Source organism: Cibotium barometz, chromosome 23 (genome assembly GCF_041138505.1).
Source record: "Cibotium barometz isolate CiBa-2024 chromosome 23, ASM4113850v1, whole genome shotgun sequence".
Taxonomy (NCBI): domain Eukaryota; kingdom Viridiplantae; phylum Streptophyta; class Polypodiopsida; order Cyatheales; family Cibotiaceae; genus Cibotium; species Cibotium barometz.
Genome location: NC_141068.1, coordinates 2,159,623 through 2,184,546, shown reverse-complemented (window position 1 = coordinate 2,184,546; position 24,924 = coordinate 2,159,623). Strand labels below are relative to the sequence as shown.

Here is a 24,924-nt window from a genome sequence, read left to right as displayed (position 1 = left end):
TAATCCCTCCGGAGAGTCTGAGATTAGAACAATATCATCAGCATATAACAAGATGGGTTATCAACACCCCTGCCAGGCATGCCCCTGGGCCTCCCAATCTATCTACATAATCAGAGACCGCATCAATGTACAGTCCAAAGAGGGTGGGCGATAGCGGACATCCCTGCTTCACCCCTATCGTGCTCGTCACCCTATCAGATAGTCCGCCTGGAGCTTGGACTCTGCTTGTCACAGACTCATACAAAGCATATATCCCCCACTGCATATCCTTGGGTACCTCAATGTCATGCAATCTGTGCATAAACCTGGCACGTGATACGGTATCGAAGGCTTTGCGGAAGTCCACAAAGCAGCAGTATATCCTTCTCTTCTGTGCACTGCCCTCTTCAATAAGTGCCCGAAGTGTCAGTATGTGATCCAAGGTAGTAAATCCTCTCCTGAAGCCAGCCTGTCCATGTGCTTGATGACCATCCCTCTCTGCCCATTGGCTCAGCTCCGACTCCAATATAGAGCCATATAGTTTGGCCAAGTAACGACCCACCATGATCGTCCTGTAGTTGCCTGGTATCATGGGGTCCCCACTCTTAAAGAGTGGTACAATGATATGCTCTGTCCAGCTTCTCGGGAAACCCTCACAAATGGCACGATTAAACACATGTACGATGAGCGAAGCCAAAGTGTCTCGTGCATATGAGAAGTGCTCTCCAACTAGCCCATCATGATCCTATGCCTTTCCATTCTGTAACCTGTCTATCGCATCTAGCACCATCCGCATAGTAAAAAAGGTGCTACTAGCCGGTCTAGCTCCCCAGTGGAGGGGGGGTGGGGGGCTGTCCTGGTGCATCATATAGCTCTCTAGCATAAGTATGCCATGCCTCAGGTGTAGTAATCGGAGTACCAAAGCAGGGAACAGAAGCGACGAAGCGGGGGCGAAACAGTGAACAGGGAGAGGGCGATGAAGCGAACAGGGAGCAGGGGCGGCACAGGGCCTACCGGACAGGCAAGCGGGCCAGCATAGCACCAGCGAGGCGGAAGGGCCACTGGGTGGCAGTAGCGAACAAGGAACAGAAGCAGCGAAGATAGGATACAAAGATGTGGAGCAAGAGAGTTGACTCCACAATATCAAAATACACATAATAAGTGTGGTGTCCTTTTACACCTAATATCAAAGGGGAAAAACCCAAAGGGAGAAAAGTGCCCTTGGTTAGCTAGCCCATGTTCACATGTGGCACTACTCATATCATAAGTGGCATAAGTCATAGCGTATATGCCAATAAATCCCCCCCTAGTGGCAATGTGAACCTGGACAAGGTCTGAGCAGATCACTCTCTGGAGGAGAGAAAGCCTAAAGCTTTGTGGAAAGCTTCAAACTTCTCTGGAGGCACTGTCTTCGTGAACAGATATGTAGCAGTAAGACAATGAGATCTCCTCTGCATGAATCCTCTCCCTGGCATAGTAGTGATAATGAATCTCCATGTGCTTAGTACGTGCATGAAACACTGGGTTTTGTGCCACGGCTATAGCACTATGACTGTCAGTGAGTATGGTGGTGGGTATTTGTTGACACTCATGAAGATCAATCATCAATCCTGAGCCATACACAATCTATTGTGGTTGTAAAGGTTGCCATGTACTTAGCCTCACATGTAGATGGGTTGCTTTTTGCTCAGCCTCACATGTAGATGGGTTGCTTTTTGCTCAGCCATGATATGCATAAATGCCCCAAAAAGAAACAATTCCCACTGGTGGACTGCCGTGTATCATAGTCACCAGCCTAGTTTGAATCATTGTAAGCATGTAACTGCAAGCTGTCCCCTCTGGGATATACCAACGCAAGATCCATGGAGCCCTGAAGATAGGAGAAGATCCGCTTCATTGCTTGTCAATGCTTTGTACCTGGGCTGTGCATAAATTTGCTACCCTGGGAAACCCCAAACCGAATATCTGGGCGTGTGTTGCATAAATATACGAGGCAACCCATTGCTTGGCTGTAAACACAGGTCAAAAAGGGAAAAGCAAGGCCCTGAAGTTGTAAAAGCACAAATCAAGAACTTTGGCTATTATTAATGATATTTAATAAAGAAAAAGCAAAAGGAACAAAAGCAAAGCTTGGCAAAAGCACGCACCCCTATCAAGTATTATAAGAAGCTCGTACCCTCTTGGAGAGGCATAGAAGAACTCGCGGAGAACCATCTTAGGGAGAGCACTCTACATCTTTTCCACCCTTAGCCTCTCTATACCCCGCCTGCACCTCAACCACCGCCACCTCTACAGAGCTGATTCCATCGACTGCCGCCTCTGCTTCATCTCTGCTGGTTGAACCGCCGCGACTTCCGCCGGCGTTTTCTACCGCCTAGAGCCGCCTGTTCGCCGCCCAAGGAGGGGTGCTGCTGTGAGGGATCCATCAGAGAGGAAAGATGAAGGGAGGGACTCATCGGGGGCTCAGACAGGTCGGCCGGCCTCTCAGAACACTAGGGGTCGCGGGGGGGGATCTCGATGAGGGATCAGCCGCCATACTCGTAAACCGAATCCTCCTGAGATCTGTCAGCCTAGCACGCACGGCGACGGCGTGTCACCAGCCTCCACATTTCCCAGTATGAAAAAGGTTTGGTGGACTCCAGGATGTCTAAATATTTAGAAAGTACAAGCTTTGGGAATGGGGGATTATCCTAGAATACAAAGGACCACACTCCTAAAATTTAGGAGAGTTGCTATTTTTGGCCCGACTCCGATGGAAATTCTATTCGCGTCATTACATCTGGAATTGAGCAGATACCAAGAGTTGGCAAAGTGCCTATGACAGAATGTCTACCAGTTGGGATATTTTTAGAGATAAAGTTTATGAGACAAGTGGCTTGACACTTGTTAGAAAGTGGATCAAAGTGAGACACGTGGCCTAACACTTGTCACTTCAGCTATTGTGTGGCTCTCCACTTGTCATTGTAGCCTTCTCTTGCCATTTTAGCTCATGGGAGGCCCAAATCTATAAATTGGAGCCCCCTCTCTTCATTAATGGAGGCTCTCTTGCTACACACTAGCCTCTACCACCGTTACAGGCTGCTCTAATGATGGCTACTCTCTTTCTCTCTCACTTGAAGACTGCCCATGAAGAATACCGACTGTTGGGGACTGTTTTGGAGGCTTCCATCGCAAAGAAATACTGAAGGCAAGGGTATTTAATCATTTATTTTTTTCTTTTAAAGCCATATTAGAATCACTATCTCCCCATACAGAGGCCAAGAGGTTCATTGTTCATCTCACCACGCATGTGGAATCATGTTGGGATTGTGAGAGGGCAATTCAATGAACACTCCACTATATACACGTGGATTCGTGATTGCGATTGTGGAGTGAGTCTTTCATTGTTTCCACACCATGCTTGTTGATCAGAGTTGGGATTGTATGGGAGAACATGGGAACTGTTGGGATTGGGAGAAAGGATTGCCAGAACTATGGAGAACCAACTTTTTTGTCACCATGGTTTGTGCTCTTGAATGGCACCAGTTTGTGTGCATAGCACATGGTTCTGTGCGAGGCACTAGTTTCTTGTGCATGGCACTTATTTAAGTGTCTTAGCACCTGGTTGGTGATTTTCATTGGCATATGATAATTGATTATCTCATTGATATTGGTGATTGAGACACAATTGTCTCTTGTGCCTGTGTCTAGCATATCTTCCATGAAATTCTTGCTCATTTATTTTGGGACATGATTTTGATATTAGTATTATGGAGACTTATTTAGTCTCACCCATTTCTTTGGGACATGGATTCTTCAGTTATATTGAATTTTTGAGACTGTCTCGTCTCGCCCACTTGATGGGACATGATTATATCTTGAATATATGGCTTGAAGCTTAAAGTTGTGGACAACTTTTAAGAAGCTAGGGAGGATGTCACCAGCCTCGACATTTCCCAGTATGAAAAAGATTTGGTGGACTCCAGGATGTCTAAATAGTTGGAAAGTATAAGCTTTGGGAATGGGAGATTATCCTAGAATACAAAGGACCACACTCCTAAAATTTAGGAGAGTTGCTATTTTCGGCCCAACTCCGATGGAAATTCTATTCGCGTCATTACATCCAGAATTGAGCAGATACCAAGAGTTGGCAAAGTACCTATGACAGAATGTCTACCAGTTGGGATATTTTTAGAGAGAAAGTTTATGGAAGCAGCCATCTCTTAGATTGGGACATGTGGCAAGAAAGTGGACCAAAGTGAGACAAGTGGCCTGACACTTGTTAGAAAGTGGATCAAAGTGAGACAAGTGGCCTCTCCACTTGTCATTGTAGCCTTCTCTTGCCATTTTAGCTCATGGGAGGCCCAAATCTATAAATTGGAGCCCTCTCTCTTCATTAATGGAGGCTCTCTTGCTACACACTAGCCTCTACCGCCGTTAAAGGCTGCCCTAATGATGGCTACTCGCTTTCTCTCTCACTTGAAGGCTGCCCATGAAGAATACCGGCTGTTGGGGACTGTTTTGGAGGCTTCCATCGCGAAGAAGTACTGAAGGCAAGGGTATTTAATCATTTATTATGATTTCTAGCCATTGTACTTGTTGTACCAGCCTTTGTACTTGCTGTACCAACCATTGTACTGGCTGTACCAATCCTTGTACTTGTTGTACTTGCTGTACCACCCATTGTATCGATTGTACCAGCTTCTGTACTTGTTGTGCTAGACACTATACCTGCTGTACTAGTCACTATACATGCTATACCAACATTTGTACTTGTTGTACCTACTGTACCAGCCACCGTACCGGCTATACCAGCCACCGTACCTGTTGTACCAGCCATTGTACCTACTGTACCAGCTGAATGGAGAGTTGTACTTGCTGTACCAACTCTATTGCATGAAGACCCGTGGTTTTTGGGGAAGAATCAGTACCCACACGGAGATATATGGATTATATTATTGGCTTGGCATTTCTACAGCCTATGTTCCGGCTGGCTTGCCTCGTGTTGGGCTGTGTTATGGCATTTGTATATGGATAATCCGGCATCTCCCGTGGGGAGAGTAAGGCCCTCAAAGCTTGTACATGATATTATTCTCCTTGGGTAATAAAATACTCCAAGGGGGGGGTCGGCCCATTCCGGCCTCTATGCGGTGTCACACGTGCAAGCTCCATTTTCAGCATTTGTGGATGTTTTGTCCAGTCTTTATGTTTTATGCAAAGTGATAATGGATATGTGTTAAGGTTGTGGCCATGTTTAAATGTTTAAATGTTTTAATATACATTGATGGTATCAACAAGTGTGTCAAAGGCCCTAGTCTCCCAGGCACCGCCGCGAGTTACACGGCGTCTGGCGGCCGGAGCGTGGTCGAACCGTCCACCACTTGCCGTCCGTTGGGTCACCCCAAGTCAAGGCCTTGTGCTTTGCTTCCTGAGGGCCTGCCTCTCTCTCTACCCCCCTGGTGAGGGTCATCACGAGAACCAAGGGGAGGAACCACCGGAGATGGTCTCCTGGATTGCCGTGCCGAGAGCAAGCTCTAGCTAAACTCCACACGCTGCTGTATGGGAGACTAGGAATAGATATACAATGCGGTAGAGACTTCGACGAGGCTACATGGATGCGCAGGGATGGAATCCCTGCTACCCTTGCGAAGGCCAAGGTAGCGGTTGGGGGGGGGGGGGGAGGGAGGGAGGGAGGGAGAACTCCATTACCCCCCCGATGGCACCACCAATCATTAGGAGAAGAGGAGGGTACTCCTTCCTAAGGCCTGGGAAGCAAACTGTCACTAAGAAGCCAGAAACGCCAGCCAATGGGTCAAACACTGGATCGAAGCCGTGCTGCCACTGTGCAAAGAAGGCATGCGTCGTACGCAATGCAAGGGGACTCAACTGCATGACTCAGTGTGACGTCAATGGCGAGTCGAACTCCACCTGGTAGTATCCGCGCCCCAAAGGATGAATATCGGTAATCTTTGAAGGTTCGTCAATGAGGCTAGCCTGAAAAAGATCCCTGAGCTGTCCGCGTGCAAGGCAACTACCAACAATTTTGTAGGCCAGGGTGGAGGCCTCAAGTGAGGTAGCAGTCGTGGCAAGAACCTATAGATCCGCTTCGAAGAAGGTAATGCAAGCAACGGCAGCTTCAGTCGAGGATGACGGAGCGGCTACCATGGAGTCCTCCTGAGGGTGAAGACCAGAATAGGCCGAAGTTTGCCGAATAAATCTGAAAACCCTAGAAGCCAGAAAGCATCAACCTGCACTTTTCTGACTTGGTCTTATCTCCCAACTCTTTGACTCCCCTTCCACTCTTGCCTCCACTGGAATTGCCAACTGTTCTCTTGCTCCCTTACCAATGGTTTCTCTTCCACAGCATGAGAAACTCCTCTATCACCACGGGACTTCTGTAACACTTGTCTCATCCTCCACCATACTGGATTCGGTGAGACATACGTGACCTATTGGTATTGCCACCCACTCGAGAACTCCTTGATCTTGGACATGGTTTTGGACCTGGTGTGGGCCCTTTAGGCTCGGATAATTACACCTCTTGGTCAACCTTGACCTGTGAATCTGACACTATCAAGGTAGTTCCAAACGTAGTGAACGATACGTACAGTACGTTTGGAAAACGTGCTGAAAAGATTCCAAATGTAGTGAACGTTGCCCCCAATATAAATACTTATAAACTTTTGAAATATGAAGTTTGAAGATTCATCCATGAACATGGTCCAATGCCGCCAACATGATAAATAACCAAGTGGATGTGCTAGTAAATATTCCTCCACAATATTTGCACTTCCACACACGCGTGTTGGAGCGACCGACGCCTGGGGTGTTGGGTGTGCCTTGAATGATGGTGTGCCTTGCCCATACGGAACTCGGTGCACGAGGCATCTATGGCATATGCACAAAAGCAATCAAGAAAATGGAGAAATGTCAAGACGAGTCACGACTCGAGAGTTTTAAAATATATTTCAAAATTCAAGCACAATAAGAATAAAATTTCAGCCTGTGTAAGGGTCCGGGGTGTTAGAAGTCATCTCCTGTCTAGATTCATACACCAGGGCCTTTGTTGTGGGTGTGCCCGCCGCCCTTATCAGGTGTTTTATCATTTTTCCTCACTCCCCGTATTTTTCCCCTATTTTTTCCCATTTTTCTGAGGCTTGGGAGGGCTGCCAGATGATGCCAGGAGCACCCCAGTGCTGGCCGACTGTATGTTCATCAGTCGTGGGCTACTGGGCTGCTGGCCGACTGGATTTGATCAGTCGTGGGCACCTGTTTGCTGGCCGACTGCATTTATGCAGTCGTGGGACCTTTTCTTCAATCGTGGGCATTCTTTCTGCTGGCCGACTACCCTCTATGGGAGGTATATATAGGACCCCAGCCCCCATACCTTATTTGTATCATTTCTCGGGATCTTCTTGTGTATATAGAGCAGAGTTACACGCCTACATCTCTCTCTCTCTTGTGCTGTTTTTCTGCCTGCGTTTTTGCTCGTGTTCCCAGATTTGGTCATCATCTCCGCTGCGTATTCTGACATGGTATCAGAGCCCTAGGCTCTAGATAGGTCTTGGGATTTGTGTGAGCAAGAGGGGGACTGTTTTGTGGCTGATTGGTGGACTGTTTTGGGCTGATCGGGAAGAGGAGAAGCAAGAGGAAGGCGGGCTGATTTGCTGGACAGCCACTTGCAGGTTTTAGTTCTTCTTTGTTCCCACCCACCCACCCTTTTCAGAGTACATTCCCGCTATGGCAGATCTGTTTGAGATGGCCGAGAGACATGTGAAGATCCCGACACTCCCCACGTTCCCGGTGGACCGTCAGTTGGACGGGAGCAACTACGGCATATGGAAGGTGAGGGATGGAATCCGTTCTGGAGTCTTACGACCTCGCCGATTTCGTCATTGTTGGTGTTCCACGGCCGGAAGTAGAGGAAGGGGAGTTACCGTCGATCCGAAAGGACCGGGAGGCCCAAACACAGATGTGGGATCGTGTCAACGCCAGGGTTCGTTCGTTTATCTTTCTCAACTGCACACCACAGGTAATCAATCATGTAAAGCATATGACGCTGGCCAGAGGTATATGGCAGCATTTGGCCTCACTTTACAACAGCGTATCGCCCATGAAGAGGATTTCCTTGGAAGTACAGATGCGGGTTATGAGCCCTGCAAAGTCGTCGACGATGCGGGAGCATATTAACAAGCTGCAGGCTCTTCAGCAGGAAGTTCTTCAGGCTGGGAAGGAGATATCGTCAGAGGACATGGCCATCACGTTGCTGTCACATTTGCCCTCTTCGTACTCAGCATTTTACTCGTCTTTGATTACTAGTGGCAGGCTCAGCACCATCACGTGGGAGGAGCTTGTGCCCATGGTCCTGGACCAGGATGAACGATTCACGAACCCTCCTCAGGGTGGAGGTTCGGAGACCTTTACTGGCCAACGGTCGAAAGGCCGTAACACGGGCAAGGGGAAGGCTTCGTCGGAGAAGTCTTCTGAGAAGATGTCCGTTAGTGACCGCGAGAAACTGAAGGCAGAGAGGACCTGTGATGATTGTGGCGAGAAAGGCCACTACTGGAGGCAATGTCCCAAGCGGAAGACCGAGAAGGGTGAAGACTCCTCAGCAGCAATCATGAAGACTCCGGCTTTTGTGCACCTGGAGGTGATGGACACCGATGCTTCATTTTCTTCAGGCAGGGAGGAGACTGGAGGACTCTCCGCAACGGATACTCGGGAGTGGATTCTCGATAGTGGTGCTTCCAGGCACATGACTCCTTCCCGTTCCGGTTTACAGGATCTCTGCAGGCTTTCTGGTCATATTCTTACTGGGGATACGTCCACTATCCCACTTCACAATGAGGGCAGGTTGGAGATAGTTCCCGATGGCAGAGGGGGGAAGCATTCCTCCCAGGTGTTGTATGTTCCGGCACTTGGTTTTCATATGTTGTCAGTGTATCAGGTTTGCAAGACTGGCGTACGGGTGGAGTTTGATGAGCATTTTGTTGCTCTCCGGGACAAAGCAACAGGCCAAGTGGTTTCGGAAGGTGGAGTGGAGAATGGAGTTTACAGGCTTTCAGCACTCTCTCTCCGAGGTCCTCAGGTTTGTGATGAGTGGCAGTCTGGTAATGGCCACTTAAGTGTGGATACGCTGCAGGTGCGGGCTTTCCGAGACCAAGTGGTGGATAGCTTGCCAGTAGATGGCAGCAGTTGGCAGGAACTTTCCAGTACTGATGTTGGTAGTTCTTGTGTTCGTGAGTCAGAGGAAGCTGAACAGGTCACTTATGCTCTGATGTCTCGTAGTGTTCGGGACATAGAACTTCCAGTAGTTGAGGATGTTCTTTCCACGGGGACCTTTCGGAAAGCCAGGCAGGTGGCAGGTTCTTACTTGCAGAAGGAGGTGGTTTCTCCAGGCTTTGTGGTTCCGGATTCAGAGGGGGTGGTTGACACGTTTCATCAGGTTTCCAGGACTTGTTTGTGCACCGTAACAGGTGTTGATCCTTGTGAGCAGTGTGATGTCTCTTTGACTCAGAAGCTGTATGGTTCATTGATCTGGTTGATGGACACCAGATTGGACGGGAGCTTCCTGATGAGGCGGTTGAGCTCATGGTTGCAGATGTCTCTTTGTGAGGCAGGATTGCGTTTCCTGTGGTTTCTGCGGCATGCCAAGGATCATGGACTCTTGTACACAGGAGGGGGATTGTTGGATGGAGTCCGACTCCACGGTTGGAGTGACTCGGTTTGGGGAGGAGATCCGGACACGAGGAGATCTACTTATGGCCCAGGAGCAGTTTTACGGAGCAGGAGGAGGTTACATTGCAGGTTTGGGCTTCCACTGGAGGAACCCATGGTCATCCAGAGGCACTTTGTTCGTGAACAGATCGTTGCTGATGACATCTTGCTAGAGTTCTGTTCGACGGAGGACAGTACGGTGGACCTCTTCACTAAGTCGCTCTCTCAGGATTTGCTCAGGCGGCACCCCAGCTCCCAGTGGTTGGTTACACAGCCAGGAGCTGAGAGGGGGTGTTAGAAGTCATCTCCTGTCTAGATTCATACACCAGGGCCTTTGTTGTGGGTGTGCCCGCCCTTATCAGGTGTTTTATCATTTTTCCTCACTCCCCGTATTTTTCCCCTATTTTTTCCCATTTTTCTGAGGCTTGGGAGGGCTGCCAGATGATGCCAGGAGCACCCCAGTGCTGGCCGACTGTATGTTCATCAGTCGTGGGCTACTGGGCTGCTGGCCGACTGGATTTGATCAGTCGTGGGCACCTGTTTGCTGGCCGACTGCATTTATGCAGTCGTGGGACCTTTTCTTCAGTCGTGGGCATTCTTTCTGCTGGCCGACTGCCCTCTATGGGAGGTATATATAGGACCCCAGCCCCCATACCTTATTTGTATCATTTCTCGGGATCTTCTTGTGTATATAGAGCAGAGTTACACGCCTACATCTCTCTCTCTCTTGTGCTGTTTTTCTGCCTGCGTTTTTGCTCGTGTTCCCAGATTTGGTCATCATCTCCGTTGCGTATTCTGACATGGTATCAGAGCCCTAGGCTCTAGATAGGTCTTGGGATTTGTGTGAGCAAGAGGGGGACTGTTTTGTGGCTGATTGGTGGACTGTTTTGGGCTGATCGGGAAGAGGAGAAGCAAGAGGAAGGCGGGCTGATTTGCTGGACAGCCACTTGCAGGTTTTAGTTCTTCTTTGTTCCCACCCACCCACCCTTTTCAGAGTACATTCCCGCTATGGCAGATCTGTTTGAGATGGCCGAGAGACATGTGAAGATCCCGACACTCCCCACGTTCCCGGTGGACCGTCAGTTGGACGGGAGCAACTACGGCATATGGAAGGTGAGGGATGGAATCCGTCCTGGAGTCTTACGACCTCGCCGATTTCGTCATTGTTGGTGTTCCACGGCCGGAAGTAGAGGAAGGGGAGTTATCGTCGATCCGAAAGGACCGGGAGGCCCAAACACAGATGTGGGATCGTGTCAACGCCAGGGTTCGTTCGTTTATCTTTCTCAACTGCACACCACAGGTAATCAATCATGTAAAGCATATGACGCTGGCCAGAGGTATATGGCAGCATTTGGCCTCACTTTACAACAGCGTATCGCCCATGAAGAGGATTTCCTTGGAAGTACAGATGCGGGTTATGAGCCCTGCAAAGTCGTCGACGATGCGGGAGCATATTAACAAGCTGCAGGCTCTTCAGCAGGAAGTTCTTCAGGCTGGGAAGGAGATATCGTCAGAGGACATGGCCATCACGTTGCTGTCACATTTGCCCTCTTCGTACTCAGCATTTTACTCGTCTTTGATTACTAGTGGCAGGCTCAGCACCATCACGTGGGAGGAGCTTGTGCCCATGGTCCTGGACCAGGATGAACGATTCACGAACCCTCCTCAGGGTGGAGGTTCGGAGACCTTTACTGGCCAACGGTCGAAAGGCCGTAACACGGGCAAGGGGAAGGCTTCGTCGGAGAAGTCTTCTGAGAAGATGTCCGTTAGTGACCGCGAGAAACTGAAGGCAGAGAGGACCTGTGATGATTGTGGCGAGAAAGGCCACTACTGGAGGCAATGTCCCAAGCGGAAGACCGAGAAGGGTGAAGACTCCTCAGCAGCAATCATGAAGACTCCGGCTTTTGTGCACCTGGAGGTGATGGACACCGATGCTTCATTTTCTTCAGGCAGGGAGGAGACTGGAGGACTCTCCGCAACGGATACTCGGGAGTGGATTCTCGATAGTGGTGCTTCCAGGCACATGACTCCTTCCCGTTCCGGTTTACAGGATCTCTGCAGGCTTTCTGGTCATATTCTTACTGGGGATACGTCCACTATCCCACTTCACAATGAGGGCAGGTTGGAGATAGTTCCCGATGGCAGAGAGGGGAAGCATTCCTCCCAGGTGTTGTATGTTCCGGCACTTGGTTTTCATATGTTGTCAGTGCATCAGGTTTGCAAGACTGGCGTACGGGTGGAGTTTGATGAGCATTTTGTTGCTCTCCGGGACAAAGCAACAGGCCAAGTGGTTTGGGAAGGTGGAGTGGAGAATGGAGTTTACAGGCTTTCAGCACTCTCTCTCCGAGATCCTCAGGTTTGTGATGAGTGGCAGTCTGGTAATGGCCACTTAAGTGTGGATACGCTGCAGGTGCGGGCTTTCCGAGACCAAGTGGTGGATAGCTTGCCAGTAGATGGCAGCAATTGGCGGGAACTTTCCAGTACTGATGTTGGTAGTTCTTGTGTTCGTGAGTCAGAGGAAGCTGAACAGGTCACTTATGCTCTGATGTCTCGTAGTGTTCGGGACATAGAACTTCCAGTAGTTGAGGATGTTCTTTCCACGGGGACCTTTCGGAAAGCCAGGCAGGTGGCAGGTTCTTACTTGCAGAAGGAGGTGGTTTCTCCAGGCTTTGTGGTTCCGGATTCAGAGGGGGTGGTTGACAGGTTTCATCAGGTTTCCAGGACTTGTTTGTGCACCGTAACAGGTGTTGATCCTTGTGAGCAGTGTGATGTCTCTTTGACTCAGAAGCTGTATGGTTCATTGATCTGGTTGATGGACACCAGATTGGACGGGAGCTTCCTGATGAGGCGGTTGAGCTCATGGTTGCAGATGTCTCTTTGTGAGGCAGGATTGCGTTTCCTGTGGTTTCTGCGGCATGCCAAGGATCATGGACTCTTGTACACAGGAGGGGGATTGTTGGATGGAGTCCGACTCCACGGTTGGAGTGACTCAGTTTGGGAAGGAGATCCGGACACGAGGAGATCTACTTATGGCCCAGGAGCAGTTTTACGGAGCAGGAGGAGGTTACATTGCAGGTTTGGGCTTCCACTGGAGGAACCCATGGTCATCCAGAGGCACTTTGTTCGTGAACAGATCGTTGCTGATGACATCTTGCTAGAGTTCTGTTCGACGGAGGACAGTACGGTGGACCTCTTCACTAAGTCGCTCTCTCAGGATTTGCTCAGGCGGCACCCCAGCTCCCAGTGGTTGGTTACACAGCCAGGAGCTGAGAGGGGGTGTTAGAAGTCATCTCCTGTCTAGATTCATACACCAGGGCCTTTGTTGTGGGTGTGCCCGCCCTTATCAGGTGTTTTATCATTTTTCCTCACTCCCCGTATTTTTCCCCTATTTCTTCCCATTTTTCTAAGGCTTGGGAGGGCTGCCAGATGATGCCAGGAGCACCCCAGTGCTGGCCGACTGTATGTTCATTAGTCGTGGGCTACTGGGCTGCTGGCCGACTAGATTTGATCAGTCGTGGGCACCTGTTTGCTGGCCGACTGCATTTATGCAATCGTGGGACCTTTTCTTCAGTCGTGGGCATTCTTTCTGCTGGCCGACTGCCCTCTATGGGAGGTATATATAGGACCCCAGCCCCCATACCTTATTTGTATCATTTCTCGGGATCTTCTTGTGTATATAGGGCAGAGTTACACGCCTACATCTCTCTCTCTCTTGTGCTGTTTTTCTGCCTGCGTTTTTGCTCTTGTGTTCCCAGATTTGGTCATCATCTCCGTTGCGTATTCTGACACGGGGAGGTGCAAGAGAGAGAGCCTTGTGGGGAGAGAGAGAGAGAGAGAGAGAGAGAGAGAGTCTAGAGAGAGAGAGAGAGAGAGAGAGAGAGAGAGAGAGTCTAGAGAGAGAAAGAAAGAAAGAAAGATTTTATTAACGTCTTCCAAAGGCCGAACTCGGCCTATGAGACAAATCAGTGTACCTGTGTGGGGTATCCTCTGTCATACCAACAAAATGAAAAAGTACTGTACTAAAAAAAAAGCTGAATCTGGGTGTGCAATAAGTACAATGAGTGGAGGAGGTGATAGAGCTCTACTACTAGGAGAATGCAAAGCTATATGCATGGAGTATACAATCATGATATGCAACCTAGCTAGCTCCATCCTGTACCATACTGGGGGTATAGAATGGTATACATCAATGAAGGGGGTCTCCACAGCTCCCTGAAGAACATGCCTGGGTCTGCTCTGAAGCGAGCCAGTCGCTCCGCACCCTCTCTGTGAAACTAAGCTCTGATCTCTGTCATCTCTCTCTGGTATAGGCGTGGTGTCCGAAAGCCAGGTATCCTCTGTCTCCTGCGGGCTCTGAGTGTCTCTGCTCTCTGGAGAGTAGTTCCCTGCTGTGTAGGGGCTGGGAGTGGGGTGGATCTCTGAAAAAATGTAGTAATCTGTGTCTATTGTCCCCCCTCTAGAGTTGTCTGAGCCTGTAATGATGTCTCTCTATGACGCTGTATGTCTAGAATGAATCTCCCCAGTATGCGCTGGTCCGCTGCCTCAAAGATCTAGTGTAGGGAATGTGGCTCTCTCAATAAAATGGGATCTCTCTCTTTGATGGCTGTATATGCTCTGCATCTGCATACATAATGCTCCTCACTCCACCTCCTCTCTGCACAATCTGCATACCCTCTCCTCTCGGGGGATCCGTGCTGCTCTGCTAGTCTCGATCTCCAATCCATGTGATGAGACTCTAAGCTGACCAATAGCTACTTGGGAGCCGTGTGGTAAAAAGCCCTCCATGTATCTAGGCCTCTCTATAAATCCGGGAGAGAGAGAGAGAGAGAGAGAGAGAGAGAGAGAGAGAGAGAGAGAGTGGCGGGGGGGGAGAGAGAGAGAAATGAAATGAAATGAAATGTTATATTAACGTCTTCAAAAGGCCATAATGACCTATGAGACCAAAAGTTACATCATGGTGGATCTGATACAATGTCTGGATAAAAAAACCCAGAAAATGAAAAATAAAGATGATACTACTGGCACCTAGAAAATGAAACTGGAACTGGAAGGTACACTATGGAGGTACCTCCATCTCATAATATGTGCCGCATCGGACACTGGCGGATCTCCTCAATATCCTCTGTGGTCAGCACCCTGACTGGGTGTCCCGCATGCCTCGCAAGAATAATCCGAATCTGCCGCTGCAACCTCCGTCTATGCTGGGATGCCCTCCTCCGTAGTCGTGGGCGTCTGGACCACCCAAGCTCAATCGCACGATCAATCAGTGTACCCCTGGTGTGGGCGGTATCCATGTCCTACTGCTGTTGTGGTCCATCTGGCGCAGTGATGGCCGGACTAAAGAAGTCTGTAATGTGCCTCTGAGTCTGGCTCTCTGTGCGCCTAAGCAGGCTATCTCTATGTCTCTGCAGCTCAAGCAAGAACAATCCCAAACACCTCTGGTCCTGGTACCCCATGACTCTGGAAAGTGGTCCAAAACCCTCTCTGAATAAACAGTGGAAACGACCACGTATCTCATAGTATGCAGTACAATGGCATATATAATGCAGCTCTGTCTCTGGCTCCCCATGGCATACTCGGCATATCCTGGCCTCAGCTGGTATACCTCTATATCGGCCAATCTCAATCTCAAGCTGGTGTGAGGATGTGCGAATCTGACCAATAGCACATCGTACTGCATGAGACAAGTGTACATCCATGTAACTGGAAGAGAGAGAGAGAGAGAGAGAGAGAGAGAGAGAGAGAGAGAGAGTTGAGCGAGTGCAGGAGGGAGAAAGCGAGGTTGGCCTGTGCGGGGGAGAGAGAGAGTGAGACTGACTTACGAAGAGCGAGCACGACCAGCTCAACCAGAGAAGCGGCGAAGCCCAGCACGACCAGCCCACGAGTGCCCGCCGCCGAAGAGAGAGAGAGCCGCATGCACGTAAGAAATAAAAGAAAAAAAAATGTGATGTTGACGTGCATTCGCCCTTCAATTTTTAATCTACATTAATCAAACTCCCACGTTCACTAACGTTTGGAAACGTTAGTGAACGTTTGGAACGTTTCAAATGTTTGGATTCTATCCAAGCTGCGTTTGGATGCAACCTTGGACACTATCCTTGGTGTGTCTATGGTATCTCTTTGTCCTAGTCCTCAACTACGGCACTTTTATCAACCTTCATTGCTACCTTTGATTCCTTGATTTCATGACTACCATTAAGTTCTACCATTGCTTCAAGAATCTGCCTTGGTTCCCTAACATCTTGTGGCAAAAAGCATCTTGTTGCCAGCACCATTCTATTGTCACAAAATTCCTCACAGCTTCTATTTTCTACTGCTCATGTGTGGCATATGGAGCCTAACATGACATACATGTATGGCTGGTGGAGCCTGACATGGTGTGTTTGTATGGCATATGGAGCCTGACATAACACTACATGTATGGCTTGTGGAGCTTCACATGGTGTACATATATGGCTCATGGAGCCTGACATGATGTGATTCTCTGGGACTAGCTATCCTGGAGATCTTCTGTATTTATGTTCTCAGAACGTTCCAGAAGGATCATGAGCCCTACACATTTTACCTAATACAATTGGCAGATGGGTGTTTCTTCCAATCTAGCTGCACTCATGTGTGTGCATGACTTTGATTTTACCTTTTGATGACTTGTCTTGTTTGCCTAGACAATGCCTGAGATTTCTGCCTGCGTTGTCCATGGGGCCGGGGACGCTTGGGCACCCTATGGACATGAATGTGCACACCTGTTTGGGACTGACAGGTGGTCTACATGTGTTTTGCAAGTGGTAAGCGTCCCTAAAAACCCAATTTACAGATCTATGATTTCACATACTAATAATTATGGGTGCATGTTCACACACTTATAAGTTGTACACACTAGACAGAACTTATTAAATACACATGGTGGCCAAAACATGGGCTCCAGACAAGATTTGGGCCATCTGCATGTAGGCACCCCACTCTGGACCTAAAAAGCACACGTTTCAACTATTATTGGCGGAGGAGCTCTATTGTTAAAGAGAAACTCCAGATTTGTTGTAGGCGCATGCTTTTCTGTGTGGCATGGGAGTTGGTCAACTAGTTCTACAGGCTATTACAGCCAACTACCAAGTGTATGGGAGATGCTAGCCGACTCCTACTATAGATGCTTCCTTACTGCTGGCCGACTGTTTTACAGCCTTGAAAAGCGGCTGGTCAGGTCATAAAACAGGGGATAAGAGCTGGTCGATTCATCTAGACAGATTCTCTACTGATCGGAGACCTTCAAGCTTGTGTATGACTACTCGTTGCTTTCTTCTGTGGCTACTGACAACTGGTCGACTGCTGTAAACAGCCCTTCAAGGCTGGTCGACTTGTTCTATGAGCCATACAGGAGGTAGGTGAAGATGTAGAGTTGTCCTAGCTGTTGTGGGAGTGCTATGGGCGGCTGTCCATAGTTGTCCTGCATGTGCTTGATGCCGAGAATGCTATCTTGCGCTGAAGATCAAAATCGAATTCAGCATATGTTTTTGTTTTGCTTTCATACTGTATTGGAAGAGATAGGTGCTAGCCAGTGGAGAATCCCTCGGCACTTGTGAAGTAGTATTTGGAAGCAGACTCCTTTGGCACGAACTGTTTTAATCCCTGATTAGTGTGGCAGTTAGCAGTAGCATCAGAGTCCTCATCAGCATCATCATCAACATTGTCAGCATCAAAACCATTAGCATCATCATCAGTTTCAGCAGCATTAACATCATCATCATCACATGGAGGCATGAGCTTCTGTCAGCTGGCTGTAGACAAGCTGTCGGCAGCCAGCAGAAGGCGGCTGATGGCCAGATACTGGCTGACAACTGAGGACTTTAAAGCGCAGCATTTAATATATTAAAAAAGGTGGTTTTGTCCAGCAGATATGGCTGGCAGCTGGCCGACCGGCACTCCAGGAGCAAATATAAGCATAAATCATAGTTCAGCATTCATTCACCAAGTAGTTTATCATTCATTCACTTCATAGCATCAAAGGAAGATATGTAGACGGGCCAGGCTCGTCCCTATGGGGCTGACCAAAGCCCTAAACCATGTACAAGCATTCATCTACCTTTTTGTACCATATTAATACAGAAAACCTGACACCAAATACTCTCTCTTCTTCTCTCTCCTCTATCTTAACCTTGTTGATTAGCATCAATGTTCTTAATCAGCTTAGAGCTGTGGATCACTACAACAAGGCTTCCGCGCATGCAACAGCAATTGTATTCAAGTTGGTCAACCACTTTTTTTTTTCCGGGAAAAAGTTCCTACAATTAGTTAAAGAAAAACAGCCACAAAGGGCTAGATACAACCACAAAGGGCTACATACAAACTCGCCTCATTTAAGGGCGGGAATCAAATGATCATGAAGGGAAGAGACGCTTCTCCTCCGACTAGCTACTCTATGAGGAGAAGGCTATCTCATACACGTGGGGGGGGGGGGGGGGAGATGACCACACAGGTGGTCTGTAATGCCAAATGGGATCACCTCCGCTATCTGCGAGGAAAGGGCCGGGCCTCCAGAGTCGCAAGAAAGCTTCCCGCCGCTTCCGCATGGGGCCTAAACCTCCTTGTAACTTCCCCCACTAACCACTGAGGGTATGAATGATATCAAGCCATATGCTCCTGATGGTCTCCGCCTGCGGAGTGTGGGTAACCTCGATGGCCTCGCTACATCTAGCACGCCAGATGTGCCAGACTGCTACGCTACTGCAAATCTCCCATCTCTGGCATGAGCCTAGCCGCCAGTCCCCTGTAGGTGTAGGTAAGGCTGTGATTGGTACTGCTCCAATACGATGGTGAGAGATCTGAAGACCTAGCCCTCCCCCATCCTTCTCAAATTCCCTGACCACTTCAGCCTCTGTGGCCCAAGCAACAGTGCTCCATGTGATGATCTGGGTCAATGGCCTGTCCATAGCAAAGATGCAGAGAATCCTCTGCAAAATCTGTTGAGCCTTTGGGCAATCCCAAAGGCAATGTCTCTGAGCCTCCTAGGGGTGGCCGCACCACGGGCAAGCCATTGGTCGACTACCAACTGCCAACCAAGTACTGACCGCTAAACTCCTATGTGCCAACAACCACAGAAAGAGGGTGATCTTTCTTGGTTGAAAGTTGTCCCACAGTCTCTTCCAAAAATCTGAAAGGAAACGCTGTGAGAGGCCGTGAGGTTGCCAATGTGCTGTTGCTGCCGGTGTACCATCTATCTCGGGCATCTAGATCCTGTGGCCTAGACGCGTAGTATATGCAAAGAAAGGGGCATTCAAAGTCATATTGAATTTCATGCATAGAAATGAAAAATAAATAAATTATTATTTTATTATAAAAATATTACCCAGAAAAAAAATGATTATTTTATTGTAAAAGTGTTACTTTTATCACAATTGAAATTCTTGCATAGAGGTATGCATAAAGGATAAGTTAGGATGTAATAAGAGGAGTTAGGATGTGATAAGAAGTGTATGAGATGTGATAAGAGGTGTATGAGATGTGATAAGATGAGATAAGATGCATATGAGATAAGTTAGGATGTGATAAGATGAGTTAAGATGTGATAAGAGGTGTATGAGATGTGATAAGAGGTGTATGAGATGTGATAAGATGAGATAAGATGCATATGAGATAAGTTAGGATGTGATAAGATGAGTTAAGATGTGATAAAAGGTGTATGAGATGTGATAAGAGATGTATGAGATGTGATAAGATGAGATAAGATGTATATGAGATGAGTTAGTATGTGATATCCTCCCGATCCGATAGATCATGCCAAGCCCACTCTCCCTGGTCCCACTAAAGGCGTGTGAGAGGTCAGCACTCCCATATTCAAGCCTACCCAAAAACCACACGACTTGTGCAAGTTGATCTATGCTCCTGATGCACGGCAGAAAACCTCGATCGCCTCCACAAATCTCTGTAGATTCCCCACATCTCCTGCAAGGAAAGCAACTATGTTGTCTGCAAACTTTGAGTCCAGCAGAGCTGATCCTATGTGCAGAGGGGAAAACACAATCCCTGAAGCTCGGTCTCCTGGGTGGAGAGAGAACTACTCATGGCTTCAACGACCAATAGGAAGAGGTGAGGTGCCAAAGGACAGCCCTGTCTAACCGAGCGGGAGAGGGGGAATCTATCGCCACGGGCTCCTCGAATGAGAACCTGGTTGTGTGAGGCTAAGTAAAGTCCTGAGACTCCACGAATCCACTCCATGGGGAATCCAATCCAGCTCATAGTGCCCTCCAGAGAGCTCCAATCCACCCTATCATAAGCTTTCTCAAAGTCTAGGAGTAGCACAATGAGATCCTGCTACCGCATCCTTGCCGAAGCTATTGCTGTCCAGAATGCTCCGATCCTAAACAAAGCCGGTCTAACTGTCGTGGATCAAGTCTGGGAGAAAAGGCTGAAGTCTCCTACTGATGGCTTGGCCAAGATCTTATAGGTTGTCCCTAGAAGAGTGATGGGTCTCCATTGCCGAATCTCCAATCTGTCCCCATGTAAACCGGCCTTCAGAAAACCAAAGGGCGGTGGAACAAAACACTCGCACATAAAACACCTCAACACCATTGAGAACCTAGAAAAGGAAAACAAATAGGGGGAGCTAGAGTGCTCCTGCAAATAGTACACGGACACCGATTGGCCCCAAATCGCATTGGCGTCCCTTGCGGTATTTCTTTAATTGATTAAAAGAGCTTTGATTACAATATAAGGCTGGAAACTCAGCCGTCCCAGTAGAACTCCTGAAGCCTACAAAGAACCTGCATCTGGCTTCTTGTCCACACGGCATCCACAAATAAATCCAGCCATTGTTCACATCGAAAGACTCTCTCACATTGAGTCTGCATACAGAAGCTTTCTCCCATGATCAAGGCTGCCACAACCATCCATAGCCTCTCACACTATGAACAGCATCACACCCTGACACATCCAGTGCTCCTGCATCACAACACAAACTCCCAAACTGTCTCTCAAAAGAGAACTCGTATTACAGCACAGCATACCATACAGTTGACACACCTGTACAAACCCTCTCTACCTTCCAAGGGTACTATCCATCTCTGTCATGGATCCCTTGTCCCCAGTCCAATCAGTAGCAAGGCTGTACCATACATGTGTCCACTCCTGTACCTTCTGCCTGCATGTGACCTAGCTCCTGGAGAAACCCAAAAAACATGTTTCCTCGTCGAGAAACCTACGACCTGTTTCCACATGAAACCCTTAGGCCTGTTTCCCTTTTGAAACTTCTGTCCTGTTTCCATACATCTAGTTACCTGTTCCCTCATGAAACATCTGGCAACATAGAGATGCCCATAACTGTAGGTCCCACTGTTCCTTTCTAGCAGGAAGAAAACAATCTGCTCCATGAGCACGCAGCCATGCGAGCTTGCATCACTCCCATGCCAAGAAACATAACCAAATGATCTGTACTTGCAGCCGAAAACCCAAGTACATAGCTGAATTTGCAGCCAAACAAAAACAGCCCATAAACTGTCCTCAAAACAGTCCCGACTATGCGCCTCCTTCTGCCCGCCTCCTTCCAAAAGAAAGAGAGAGAGAGAGAGAAAGAGAGACTGTGCGTGCTGCCCTACCAACCTGCCAGCCTGTTGCAAAGAGGGAAAAGCCTTTGTGTGCTATGTGCTGCAGCCCGACTCTGTGCCCAAAGAGAGAACCAGCCAGCGTTGCTGCCCAACTGTGCGCCTGGAGAGAGAGAATCAGCCAGCGTCGCTGCCCGTCCAGCTCACTGCTTTTCCACGATCCCCAGGGCCTGCATGCAGTCCAGCCGCCTGATGAAAATCAAGATCATTCTCATAAGTGTCATGCATAGCATCAAAAGATTGCATATCAAGACCTGCCTGGTGCCTGTTACTGCTTTCCAAACGTGCCCGCAATATCCTCAGGTGACACAAATAGTGAATTTCATCATGGAAGGTGCCTTATGACAACATTATTACCTTGACAATCATTAATTTCAATTTGATTGGTTTGGCAAGCAAACGTACTAAATTCACAAGAGCATCATGGCAGATCATATCATGTAAATTTCTACAAATAGCAGTTTGTGTATTCACAGCATGTAGAAGAGAACAAGTGCTGAACGGAAATGTTGGTATGTGTGGACTGCTTCGGACTGCTTTTGCACTCGTCAAAGGCTTCAAACGTGGCAAAGTCCAACTGGATGATGGCTGCATGTACGAACAGCGCATGTGTAGCAAGCCATATGTGAAGCAGGCCTGTGCTTTTGCACAGGAAGATAAATTTCATGTTCCATGAACAACAAGAGCAATGTCTACACCACCAAGAAAGTTCTTGCTTCTGTTCATAAAGATAGGAGGCATAAGTGATAGGCTGCAAAGCATTGTATCTAAGTTTGATAATAAAAGAACACCTACCATCTTTGTTCCCCAATGCAGTGTAAATAAATCAGAATCATGGCAATTCCACATTCATATCAGGATTGATAAAGACCTGTGAAATCAATCACACACAAAACAAGCTACTGAAAATGACTATTGACAGGAACCCTGATTGCTCTAAAAGGAACATCAAGACAGACGCGCAAGACTATGATCGAGCTCTAACGCCACAATTGGCTGGGATGGGCTCTGATGGTGATCGGGTGATGGGGTTGTTGCTGGATGTAAGCCTCCTCAAGCTCTGAGGATGCAGAAAACCTTGTCTTTTGTATCACTCTCAGGCTCTTGTACGCTTTGCAGGTAATCATAGTTTATCTTATCGCCCCACATGCGGCATGCCTAATAGATTAGATTTTCTTCCTCTGTGACTTGAGCTTCTGGTAACTGGTTTAATCAACACGTGTTACAGTTGGCAGTATTATTTTGGCTGCAAAATAATATTTTACTTTGATTTGCAAATTCACTCTCCTTTTCTGCAAAAACTAAAAAACCAGTCTTTTCAACCTGTGAAAAATAAAAATTTGATGAACCACCACAACGACAATCCATAATTTATCAAGTAGATTCAAAACAATCTGACCTAAAACGTACTTATCAAAAATATTTTTAGCGGATTAAGCTGTATCAGATAAAGGAAGTACCATATCTGGCTTATACATCGACTCACAAGCACCATACAAAGATTCGCCTGCAGTACCGCCAACCACAAAATCCTTCGCCAATTCTCTGCAACAAACACACTAGCTGCGAGACTTAGATTGAACACCTTAAAACCCTCACAAAGTTGCTAATCTCAGCAGAATGCCAAGAATTGCCTCAACTACATCAACAAATACAGAAAGTACCTTTCAGCTTATATAGCAAGCATCGCTGGAAAAAAGAGCACAAAAAGCATGACTCACTTGGCACCAAGAGAGTCCATGGCACATATGAATGGTTTCCCATCTTCATCCAATCCTGCAATTACAGGCTGACATAAATATGGACCAAACCTGCGAAGTGACGACAATACATCAGCTCTCTCTCTCTCTCTCTCTCTCTCTCTCTCTCTCTCTCTCTCTCTCTCTTTCTCTCTCTCTCTCGGAAAATACACAGGATAGGGAAATTAAAGAGCTCAAGGAAGCCCATGCGACCGAAGTGGAAAAGTGGAAGGCACAGGTTGAAGACCTCAAGGAGGAGCTACATGTATGCAAAGCAAAGATGAGAGAAGAGGGGGAAATTAATCCCTCCCTTGCCTCGGAGGTTGAAAGCCTAAAAAAACAAACAGCAGGAAGGTTTAGTAGCCACAAAGAAGGAGATGGAGAAAGGGTGGGCCGCAATGGTTAAGCAAGAAGTAGAAAAAGAATGGACAGAAGTGGTGAGAAAACAATCCACACCCATGCCTATCATACATGATACATTGGAAGAGGAGAATAGGAGGAAAGTCCGTGCTCTCCAAGTGAGGGTGACAAGCCGAAAGGAAGGGGAATCTCCCAAGGCTGACTTTCTAGCCCTATGAAAGAAACGCATAGTGGAAGTGTCAAATCCCCAAGGTCTCCTCGTAGAACATTCCTGAAAAAAAAACCGAAACCTGCAAAACAAAGCCATAAACCGTGAAGGGGGTGCACGCCTGACTCACCACCCAACCATGACAGCCGTGGGCAAAGCCCACAAGACCTCACTGTCCCCACTGAGCCACGAGCTGAGCTAACTAGCTAGACGTACTGACCAGTCTCTACTCCATGACATCCCATACCGCCACGGAGCTACCCTCACACGCCTCGAGACTGCTACCGACCTTGATTGCATGAAGCAGGTGCACGTCTACACTAGAGCCAGGCTCCTGACCGCAGAGCTCTCGCATAACCTCGCGAGACTCTAACCAATTGAGTCATTGACTAACCGGGGCCACCCGTATGTAGGCTCTTGGCCGGTCACCAGGCCTCCATGGGCGCCCGCCCGTCAGACCATCCCTAGCCCAACTCACCAAACTGCTTGCCTAGCTCCAAGCTACCCCAAGCCTCGAAGCTAGTCTTGTGTGCGAGCTACACACAGTAGATATACTCTGCGTGTTAGACATCATCCCCTTGTGGCTTCCTTTGTGGTGTCCTATTTTAGCCTTTAGGGCTGACCATGTTAGCTAGAGGGACTGGTCACCCCTCACATCTTTTCCCATATTTTATCCCCATTTTATGGAGTCTTGGACATTTATCCTAGTCGTGGAGGTCTAGTCAGCTGCCTCTACATGGACATATATATATAGCCAGTCCTCCCCTCACTCATATTCATTGCATTGCATTGTTTGCTGCAGTCCCTCACATGAGGCCTTCTTCCCCTCTTGCTCGGGACTTGTATTCTTGTTTGGTGATATTGAGAGCAAGTATACACCCTCCATCTGTCTCTCTCACTCTCTCTCATGTGTTTCCACTTTCCTTCTTCCGCTGTGCATTCTATTATGGTACCAGAGTACCGGTGACATGCAGCATTGGATGCTCCCTCCTCTCCCTCCTACGTTTTTCTTCTCAGATTTGCTGCTGGTCGGCTGGTCACTTCCCGGCTCTTCTCCTCTGCAGCCCGTAGTCTTCCATCGCCGGTTTGACCCCTAAGACCCCTCTTCACACCTATCGGCTGCTCTGTTTCAGGGCAGCAGCACTTTGTGTGCTGTGTTTTTTCTTCTACAGGTGTTTTGCAGTAGTTTGTTTGCTGATCTGAGCCTTGGTGGTACCTTTCTCTTCTGCGTTTCCATATTCTACCCTGTCTACAACCTGTCACCTCTGCGTTTTCAGAATCACAGCCCTGTTTTGTGCTGTGTTTTCTGGACTGATCTTGTTGGTAGCTCTACCTTCACTTGGGCTTCATC

General features: G+C 48.1%; 1 protein-coding gene and 1 long non-coding RNA gene across 2 annotated transcripts in view; both read right to left on the bottom strand.

The window, feature by feature from the left end:
* Positions 1-24,924, bottom strand: part of LOC147625537 (proteasome subunit beta type-3-like) — a 55,350-nt gene that overhangs the window by 12,076 nt on the left and 18,350 nt on the right. The window contains exons 4-5 of the mRNA XM_086817039.1: positions 22,988-23,077; positions 22,727-22,811 (exon numbers count right to left, since the gene is read on the bottom strand). Of these exons, the coding sequence (XP_086673165.1) occupies positions 22,727-22,811; positions 22,988-23,077 (175 nt within the window). The remainder of the gene's footprint in view (positions 1-22,726; positions 22,812-22,987; positions 23,078-24,924) is intronic.
* Positions 21,654-22,683, bottom strand: LOC147625539 (uncharacterized). Its single transcript, XR_015268794.1, has 2 exons — positions 22,062-22,683; positions 21,654-21,984 (listed from the first exon to the last, which is right to left on the bottom strand). It is a non-coding gene; the product is annotated as an uncharacterized LOC147625539 (long non-coding RNA).